At 38.9% G+C, this 10,884-nt stretch overlaps 1 protein-coding gene across 1 annotated transcript; it reads left to right on the top strand.

Annotated features, from left to right (window-relative positions):
- Positions 1–1,029: 1,029 nt before the first annotated feature.
- LOC102222062 (solute carrier family 26 member 10-like) lies at positions 1,030–8,186 on the top strand. Its single transcript, XM_023329493.1, has 18 exons — positions 1,030–1,439; positions 2,082–2,192; positions 2,796–2,953; positions 3,064–3,228; positions 3,319–3,471; positions 3,561–3,643; positions 3,729–3,876; positions 3,976–4,089; positions 5,425–5,502; positions 5,587–5,682; positions 5,949–6,055; positions 6,579–6,648; positions 6,840–7,022; positions 7,132–7,186; positions 7,270–7,358; positions 7,429–7,483; positions 7,597–7,703; positions 7,785–8,186. Exons 1-18 carry the CDS (start codon positions 1,175–1,177, stop codon positions 7,821–7,823), a joined length of 2,076 nt encoding a protein of 691 aa, XP_023185261.1. The 5' UTR covers positions 1,030–1,174; the 3' UTR covers positions 7,824–8,186.
- Positions 8,187–10,884: the final 2,698 nt, after the last annotated feature.

Here is a 10,884-nt window from a genome sequence, read left to right as displayed (position 1 = left end):
AGCCAAAATGAAACTTTCTTTTGTTTGTGATTTCCTTGCGATTAATCCTTCCTAATCGTTTCAAGAGGAGCGTGTGCAGTCTGTCCATAAACTGTTTGTTTTCACTGTTCCAACATTCATTTTACAAGTACACTGATTTCCAAAAGTAGCTACACCACTTAAGCTTTTTTTCACAGTTTATTGTATTACAATCACAAACTTTTATGCACATTACAGGAATTAACACATCCTGGGACAATGCAACTCTAAGAAACTCTGAGAAGGATGGAGAGCATTCATATTAGATTCAACCCATATTATTATTTTGTCAATAGTCATGAAAATAAAGGAAACTCATTGAATTAAAAGGTGTGTCCAAACTTTTGGTCTGTATATATATATATATATATATATATATATATATATATATATATATACACACACACCTTGGTTTATCTTCTTTAACCTTGTATTTGTTCAGAGCTCTCATGTTTTCACTCATCCCCAACAAAGAACATCTCACTCATCAAATTCAGTCTCTGTTCATAGTCTAGTTGTGTTTTGATCCATGAACCAGGTTTCCATGTGTGATTGAGTTTCACAGAGGTCTCATAGGTACCTATGACTTTCCTTTTGCCTCATGGCTACACAGTTTAAACATCGCCCCCCCCTCCCCGCCCCCCATTACAGACATCCATCCCTCTAGGAAATGAACATAAGACAAGGTTTGAGGTTACACCTCACCTCCACATACAATACAACTTTGATCTTTTTGGGCGTCTCAAAGTCCTACACAATGTCTCAACTGTGCCTGCTCTGGGTTTGTACCCACCACTTAGCTGTGCATTGGAAAGTGTGCGTGTGGGAGTGTGTTTGACTTTTTCTCCTGGATGATGAGAAAAAAAATCCCTTTAGCAGTAGGACCCAGAGAATCTCTGCTGGCAAAATTGAACGGGTACATCTTTATGTTGTCCGAGGCAGGGCCCAAGATGAGGAAAAAAGTTGGTCAGTACTGTAACTAAAAAAAAAAAAAAGTTGAGCTTTCTGCCTTGTCATTGGCTGAGAAGAGTCTGACAGGAAAATGCAATGGCTCCTAGAGTGAGGACAGTCTGCCCTTATATTTATTGCAACTTAAAATACACACTTTGACTAATTCAGCTGCAGCATCTGAAGGGATAACCACCCTCAGCTCGACATGAGCGCTTCCGTAGCCGTATACAGGAACATTTACACGGAGGACCGCTTCAAGCAGGCCTACGGCTCCGATGACACCGCGTCTGGGAGTCTGCGGCTGCGGGAGAAACTGGCCGGAAAGTGCAGGTGTTCAAGGCGAGCTTGCCTTCACCTGCTCAGTGAGAGAGTCCCGCTTTTCAGCTGGCTGCCGAGGTACAGACTGAGGAAATGGATAGTGGGAGACGCTATCGCCGGGCTGACTGTTGGTATTCTTCATATTCCTCAAGGTATGCGCAATCTACTTAATATAATAATAATAATAATAATAATAATAATAATAATAATAATAATAATAATAATAATAATAATAATAATAATAATAATAATAATAATAATAATTGTGTATTAGTATGAGGATAACATCATCAGTATAATTATTCATTAAATAGATTTATTTAGAATTACTCAGACTTTTCCTCCATCTCATTTTCTGACTGTCCTTATAAATCTCACTGCTGGTCAAAAATAAATATATCATGAAACTAATAATTACATTGATTAAGGGGAAGTTGTCCAATACAAGATGTTCCTCATCCAAGTCTATTAGTCTTATTTACAGCGAAACGAGTCACACTCTTAGGATCACATACATAACCCTGTCTTAAAAAAAAACAACAACAAAAAAAAACTCTTGCACCATGACATGGAGTCAACTGGACCCGTGGACAACAACAAAAATAAACAAACAATGGCCCCAGGCTGTTTATGTGCAATACATGTGCTTACATTGAAATTTCTCCTTAGACTATACGCTTTTTTTTTTTTAAACTCTCATGTACTTACTTTGATTTAAGAAGGAAGTGGTGACATTAAAAATGGGACAAATGAAATGTTCTTAAAATTTGATTGATTTACTTTTTTCCAACCAGGTATGGCCTTTGCTTTGCTAACATCCGTGGCTCCAATTTTTGGCCTCTACACCTCCTTCTTCCCAGTCGTCCTGTATATGATCTTTGGCACTGGGCGCCACGTGTCCACAGGTAAAATCTCTGTCTACATTTTATGCTTTGCTAAAGTCCCTGTTGAATTTTTCCACATTTTTTAACATTACAACCACAAACCTAAAAATTATTTTATTTTATTTTTATTTTTTTGTAATAGACAAACACAAAGCAGTGGTTAACTCTTTTTTCGTTAAAGTTAGCACTGCTTTAAGATTCTCCACAACTTCATCCCTGACCTGTCTGCTGTGTTCTTTGACCTTAGTGATGCTTGTTCAGTGATGTTGTCTAACGAACCTCTGTGACCTTCACAGAACTGATTGGTTTATGCTAATACTAGGTGACCTCTCAAACATTTTGGTTGTTCTAACACTTAAATGTTGTGAGGACACTGGTGTCCTCATGAACCCATTGAGTAACATGTAAGCGTATTGAGGTGATGGTTAAGGGGTTAATGAATACATTTAGAGGCAATACTTTTAGAGTTTTATTTTGAAAAATCCTTTCACTCTTCAACTATGCAATACCTTATTTTTGTCAGTCACAAAAATCCTAATAAATAGCATGCAAGTTTTCACTTGTAACATAAGAAAATGTGATAAAGCTCAATAGGCATTTGCTGAGAAGATTTTGTCTTCACAGGTACCTTTGCTGTAGTGAGTCTGATGACTGGTTCTGTGGTGGAGCAGCTGGTTCCTACTCCTCTGGCCTTCAACTCCAGCTCATCTGAAGCAGCAAACTTCGAGGCCCAGCGGATTGGAGTGGCTTCTGCTGTAGCACTACTTTCAGGAATCGTCATGGTTTGTGAGACACAAACTGTGCTGTATTTTGCATCTCACATGAACGCTTTGTCTCTGTGCGGATCCAGCTTGATTACATGTCTCTCATATTTTGTCCGGCTTCGTCCCAGCTCTGCATGTTTGGTCTTCAGCTCGGCTTCCTCTCCACCTATCTGTCAGAGCCGATTGTTAAGGCTTTCACCAGTGCTGCTGCCTTCCATGTCACCGTTTCACAGCTGCAAAGCATGCTGGGCCTGAGACTCCCTCGCCACACTGGGACCTTCTCTCTCTTCAAGGTGATCTGTGTTTCTTATTCTCATACTGTTCTAGAAAAAAAAACAAATAAGTGAAGCGGTTTCAGGTTTATCACTTCTTTGTGGGCTCAGACTTTAGCCTCCGTGTTGGAGAACCTTCCTCACACCAACATGGCTGAGCTGCTGATCTCTGTGGTCTGTCTGGCTGTACTGGTCCCAGTTAAGGAGATCAACACACGTTACCGGCACCACTTGCGCACGCCCATCCCTGTGGAGATCTTCACGGTCAGTCAGTTGGCTTCTAGTGGATAAAACTTGTTACTTACATTACAATGAACAAGTACTAATTTATGATTTTATGTTCTGCTCTTCAGGTGATTATTGCTACATGTGTAGCCTATTTCTCCTCGCTAGATTCCAATTACAGCATCGAGATAGTTGGCCATATTCCTGCTGGGTAAAACTTTAAATGACAAAAAAAAAAAAAAATCTTACAAGCCTTTTAATTTAAAATAAAAATCAAACACATTTTCTACGTTTAGATTCCCAAAGCCACAGTTGCCTGCTTTCCACACTTTTCCCGCCATTGCTGGAGACACGATTGCCATAACTTTTGTTGGATACGCTGTTTCGGTCTCACTGGCGATGATTTATGCTGACAAACATGGATATTCTATACATCCTAACCAGGTAGAACCCATGAATGACATACCTGCTTCCTGAACCATTTGCTCTGAGCCCAACCAATCTGTGAACATTGCATCGAATCAACGGATTTTTGTTTTTCAGGAGCTGCTAGCTCATGGGATCTCCAACACCGTGTCTTCGTTTTTCACTTGTTTCCCCAGCTCAGCCACTCTGGCCACCACCAACATACTGGAGAGTGCAGGAGGATACACACAGGTATGGGCTGCAATCATAACCATAACAACACAGTTTGTTCACGTCTGGACTGAGGTCCTTCAGTCCAGGACAGAAGAGTTACACTAAAAGGATAATACTCTGTTTGATTCCTTCTATGCTAACAGCTATTTTTAAGTAAAAATCCTGCTTTGAACTAATAAATATATTAGCACATAATCAGAAAAAAGTGAAATTCAATTATTGATTCATTACACACAGTGATGGATCCAAACATCTCAACAGAAAGTTAAGTGGAATGAAAAAGTGAAGCTAGAGAGATACACAAGCAATATATAATTGTAAAGCCATGGATATTCAGGAGTTTGGGAGATACAGATGGCCTGGAGTTCGACTGGAGTCAATTCTTCAAGAGCAACCACATTCAGTCATGATAAAGCTGCGGTAGGCAACTTTCATAAAAATGTATTTTTTGTTAAAACTGTTATTATGTCGTGGTAACAGAATATGAGACAGATAATTTGTGATAAGATCGAGCTCTTATGGCTCCTCTAAGTGGTCCTACAGCCGTTTGCAGAAATACACTACAATACTACAGCTCAGAAACAACCAATCAGAGCCAGGAAGAAGGTCTTAGGAATGTCAATCGTGCTCGTGTACGTGCTGCTTACTTCCTTCTGTAACCTTCCCCCGTTCCGCACGTGCAGTCATTCAAGCTCAAGTTTACAGATCAGCTTCAATTGTGCTAATGGTGGAGAAACAATTGAACATTACAGGAAATACGATAATTTCTGAAGTTCTGGGCACGCTCCGCTGCAGAGAGCAAGGCTGGGACCTGTAGGGTGTGCTTGTTCAAATCATCAGGCTTGGAACTCCCTACTGCAACATTAACATGGTCTAAAACTATAGCATTTCTTGTACTTATATATATATACAGTATATGTATATATATATATATATATACATAACTTTTTAATCCAGTGGTACCCATTTTTGACACTTATCATACTGAAAATTGGTGAAGTGGATAGACATGCAGGAAAGATCTTGAATTTGAAAATTCAACAAGGGACAACTGTGTGAAAGATCATTAGCCTCATAATAGCCAAGGCTATTAATCACTACTGCTATGCTACGAGCCATCCCTGAGCCAGAGGCAACATCAGAAGTGTCTCACTTGGACAAAGGAAAAAAAGACTGGGTTGTTTCTCATTGGTCCAAAGTTGTCATCTGAGATGAAAGTAAATTTTGCACTTGGTTAGACAATCAAGATCCAAGAATCCAGAGCATATTCAATAATTTTAATCATTTAAAACCAATTAAGTCTTTAAGTTTCTTTAACATCATGATTACATTTATATGTGTGTGTTCTTGCAGCTCTCAGGCCTTTTCACCAGTCTGGTTGTATTGATCGTCCTGCTGCTGATCGGACCCCTGTTCTACTTCCTGCCTAAGGTGTGCTCTCATGACTGTCTCTGTACATGAAGAAAAAGGAAGGAGGATATCTCCACTTATCTTCCTTTTTGTCTCTCCCCGCAGGCTGTGCTGGCATGCATCAATGTTACCAGCCTCAGGCAAATGTTCTTGCAGTTCCAAGACTTACCCGAGCTTTGGAGGATCAGCAGGCTAGACTTTGTAAGACTGCTTAATAGATATTTTTGTTCAGAAGAAAAAGGAAAAAGAAAACAGACGGCTTAATACTGTAGCTGGTTTGGCTGCTGGCGAACTAGCGGGTGCATCTTTATCTGCAACGTCACCCTTTTCAGATTTTTAAATCAAGTATCTCCACTGAATATTTTTTCAATAATTATGTTTTCTTAATTAATAAAGTTGTATTTACTTAGACTGACCTGTTCAATTTGATTTGCTAAGCTTGGTGGGGATGTTGTCTCTGTCTTTAGATGGTTTGGGTTGTAACCTGGCTGTCTGTGGTGGTACTGAACGTGGACCTTGGCCTGGCCATCGGCGTGGTTTTCTCCATGATGACCGTCATCTGTCGAACACAAAGGTGCAATTTCTGTCAGAAAGTATCATTGTTAAATCCAGGAACTGAGGCTCAGTGCTTGTTTCTGCCAAGCTAGAACTGCAACCTCCAATGTGTTTTGTTGAGATTTTCCATGTTGCTAAAGTTATGCGTGACCTTGTATTTTCACAAATTACTATGAAATGAATTTCTGTTGAGCACCTTTATTATGAATCTCCCAAATAAAGTCCAGTTCAAGCAGCTGCCTCCAGAAATCACCTAGTAAATAGAGTCCACTTGTGTGCAGGGTTAGGTTATAAAGCAATATACCAAGATTTGAACCTCCGTACAAAAAAGGGGTAAAACATGGTCACCCACCTAAACTGAAAAATGAAGGGGATGATCACAGGCAAATGGCACCACTGAAGGAGATTCAAAAATCCACAGTACAGTTAGGAGAAGAAATCCATAAGAAGTTGCTTTAGAGCTGTGACAAACTGAAAACGTTGTATGAGTCTGAATACATAAACTTGATACATATGTAAACAGATGATCAATGCTTTAACAGGGCTGATTGCTCAGTTCTTGGGCGGGCGAGCAACACAGAAATATACCGACCTCTGGAGAGCCACAGCAAGGTGAGTAGAGCTTGTAATTCTTTCACTTGCTGCAAATGGTCAGTGCACTTAAAGTTGAGGTGAACGTGTCTGAAAAATGTCCATTAAAGGAAATAAATTCCAGCACCATGACCCTTAATCTGAGAGATGATCAGACAGGATTTTATCAAAACAATAAAGATGAGACTTTTTTTTTTTTCTTTCTTATCCAGTGCTATGAAGTGCCTGGTGTGAAAATCTTGACATACAACGGGCCCATCTACTACGGCAATCGCAGCTTCTTCAGGGAGAAAATGAGCAGAGTGTTGGGTCTGACGCCCGAGGAGATCCGCAGCCGGGAAAAGGCCAGGAAAGCTTTGGAGAAACGAGAGAGCGAGGCCTCTGTCAGCACCGTGGTATGAGTCATCAATAACCATTAGTTGGGACAAATGTGACATATTTATAAACTGTGAAATGTAACTTCATTCAGCCGTCTTCTTGTTTTCTCCCTATGCTGTTGTTTAGGAGAGAGGCATAGCAAACACATCATTTTCTTCAGTAAATGAGTTCTTTGAATCAGGTTCGTAGTTGCTTTGTGAAATCACTCAGTTTGGATGTGCTCACACAGCAGACATTATGAAACGGTGTGTTTTCACCCTGCAGAAACATCAGAGACAGAGGTCCAGGCTGTGCTAATTGACTGCAGCAGAGTCGTATTTGTTGATGTTGCTGGAGCGAGGCTCTTCACACAGGTCGGCCTTCAACAAAAGGACATGGTTCCCCCTCGTGATTTGGTCACGTAATGTGATTTTCTTCCTGCAGATGTGCACCGAGTGCCAGAAAATTGGAGTTCATGTCTATTTGGCAAATTGCAATGGTAAGCCTTTTTAATGTCAGATATTTCTCTCATACATTTTTTTTCCTGTTATGCTACAGTATAGGTTGGGTTAAATGTGTTAAGTGTGTGTGGATTTATCTTGTTCCCTTTAGAGAGTGTCTTAAAGATCTTGACATCAAGCGGCCTGATGAGTCACATGAATCCTCAGCATATTTTCATCACCGTTCACGATGCCGTAATGTACATTCAGCAACAGAGGGTACAAATAGTAATCGCTTTCAATATAACCAAAGAATAAATTATTTTCACATTTAAATAATAATGTTATCCTCTGCCATAGGAAAAACCTCCAGAGAACAACACAACAGTTTGGGTATGAACCAAGAGCCCAGTTTCTGTGACCTGAGAAATCAGCTGGAGCAGAAGAGCAGCTGGTTTGGACTTTACAGTAGGGGAGTAATTCAAAGACACAGTGGCCTGTTGCAGCAGCATTTAGTATTTTTAATGGTTATATTCCAGCATTAGCCGTTCTTTTTCAGATATCACACTCCCTGCTGGCACACTTAAATCGATCCTAGCTGGATTTAACTAAAGGAAATGCAGTTCCTCAACACTGTATAACTCTTCTGGTCTCTCTCTTCTTCAAGATTTCATTTTTACAGTCATGTGTATTCTGTATTTTGGCATTGTAATATTTATATGTGTTTGTTGTTCGCTACCTTTATGTAATAAAATACCAAGTGCATCTGAAGAATTTGTTCTATGTTTGTTAATCGTCTGCAGCTGGTCCAAGACGCTGCTGCCCGTCTGCTTATAGGTAACAAACAACGCGAGAACATTACAGTACCTCCATATTGCATTGGATGCATGCAAGTTTTAGGATTGATTTTTAATTTGTTTTTTAAATGTTTAAGCAGTCTGTCACCTCATTTATGTAACGGAGTTTTTACACAAGCATCCTCTCACACTCAAAACAGTCTCCTTATTTGAATGATGGCTAATATTTTGAATGATTTTAAGGCCCTTTTGAAAACCCATCTTTTTAACTTGGCTTTTAATGCCAGTTCAGCAGTTGCCTGTTTTCTGTCTCTTTTTTTAAGTTGATCTTTTTTTTATCTGTCTGTTTTATTACAGGTGTTTGTGATTAATTGGTTAATTATTGATTGATTCCAGTAGCTTTGATGGCATTACTTTACGACAACTGTGTAGAGTTCAATTAATGCTGACACCCCCGTGGTGACCCATGGTGATGGCATCATCATGGCCAACACCAGACCCGGCCAGAAACGGTGGGAAGATGGATGGACTCAAATGCAGGACAATTCTGAAGAAAAACCTGTGAGAGAGGCTCCAAAATACTTTGGTAGAGAACAACGATAGAATTAAATGGCCTGAGAATAAAACATATTCATGTGTTAGAAAGGGCTAGTCCAAGTCTGGACTTAAACCCACTTTAGAATCTATTTTGGACAGAAAAATGGGCAAAAAATTCATTGTCTCTATTTGCAAAGCTGGCAGAGTCACACGGAATTGCAGAAAAATTGATTTTTTTCCCTTTTTCATCCAGGGAATTGCAGAAAAAGGGAGAGCTCAATACAAATACACAACACACTTCATATATGATCTTTGCATTACCATCCAGTAGCCAGCGATTGTTCTTTTTATCTTCATACAAGAATTACAGTCAATACATAATAAAGGTGGATTTCTTCCTATATTATGGAAGAAATATAGGAATACATATTTTCCCCTGGAAAACTTTTTTCCCCAGGGGATTGAAATGGAGGGTGGTGTGGAATGTGAAGCATGCCAACCTTGTCAAATTTTGAAGAGGGAAGAGGAGGTGTCTTTGTATGCACTTAGATAATAATGATAAAAAATATGCCTCGGATTTGAAAAATGAAGAAAAAAAACTAATTGAATATGGAACAATGACAGGAGAGTTGTTTACTGTCTGACAAAGACAAAAACAGAGTAATTACATCCACAGAGTTGGTTCAGTGCTATTAAAGATACAGTGTAAAAAGATTCACAAGAATCATATTTCCTTCCAACTATTATTTTCTTAAAAGTTGGTCAATTCATTTCAAAACCTTCCATGATGGAAACGGCCTCTTTCTTGCCACGTTGCTGCCCTCTGCTGACCAACATCTGATACTTTCACAACCCCGCTTATACCTGATGCCTTGGCCTGATAAAACTACATCCAGTTTTGAGTTCAAAACCACGGTAAAAAATAAAGCAAATAAATAATTATGTCCTTGTTGTGTGTTTGATAACCAAGTTGATCACATTTCCTCTTTTTTTTTCTCTCGGCATATTTTAAGTAATCCTCCTGACACTGTACCCGCTGGGGTTTTCCCTTTAAAGCTCAAGGAGTATTTCACTAATTGGCAGGAAGTAGTCCACTTCAATTAGGACGTGATGCACGAGTATCTGGCCAAATGTTTATTAAGCCAGATTCTACAGTAAGACCTAGTAACGTGAACACACATGGAGAGGAATTTTAAAAATAACCCTGCAAAATCCTCAACAAATCTCAGACTTAAAGAATGAAGATTGAGTTGTCATTTTAATAAACTCTCACAGGCAATAGTGCAACAACATCTATATATATATATACTTAAAACTACCAAATCCCCGCATATGACGGGAGAAATTAAGATATTAGAATTACAGCCAATGTTTTCTACCACAAAGTGACAAAAAAGAAGCTAAAATAATTAAATGTAATGAACACGTGTTAATATTTCTTAAATGTCCCTCCATCCGATAATTAATTACCGTACTTACAAATGATTTGTTCAAATATACTGCAAAGACATTTTACCTGATCTTTTGTTTCCCTCTGGTGGTGAAACATTGTAATTCATTTCTTTTCTTCGTCACTTGACTTTTAAATACGAGTGCTTATCAAATTTTACATTTTACAATTTTACATTCATTTAATGTCAGATTTTCAAATGTTTTCATCTGGAAATCTAATATAGGGCAGTGTCCTCATGGCACACTGCCCTATATATTTTTAGATGTTTCCCTCATTTAAGATACTTGGTTCAAATGACTGAAGTTCAGCAAAAGCCTGTTAACAAGTCATCAATTGAAATCATGTGTGGATGAAGCAGGGAGACATTTAAAACCTGCAGGGCGGTGTCCCTTGAAGACCAGGGCTGGGATCTAACATAATAAAAACATTTGGAAATCTGACATTTTTACATGATGTAAGAAAACAAATAACTTGATGAATTGGGAATAAGAGTCCAATGTGGACTTTTGTGACATTTTCTGGAAATTATCATCATAAATAATAAACATATTTATTATTTATGTATGATAACAGTGTTACCTGACTGTAGTGAAACTTAAGCATGTAAAATAAAAATAGAAAAAGAAAATGTGCTCATTTTACATACCCGTCCCGCTGTGGTCCCGGGTGACCT

Source organism: Xiphophorus maculatus, chromosome 1 (genome assembly GCF_002775205.1).
Source record: "Xiphophorus maculatus strain JP 163 A chromosome 1, X_maculatus-5.0-male, whole genome shotgun sequence".
NCBI lineage: Eukaryota > Metazoa > Chordata > Actinopteri > Cyprinodontiformes > Poeciliidae > Xiphophorus > Xiphophorus maculatus.
This window is presented reverse-complemented; position numbering and strand designations above follow the sequence as displayed.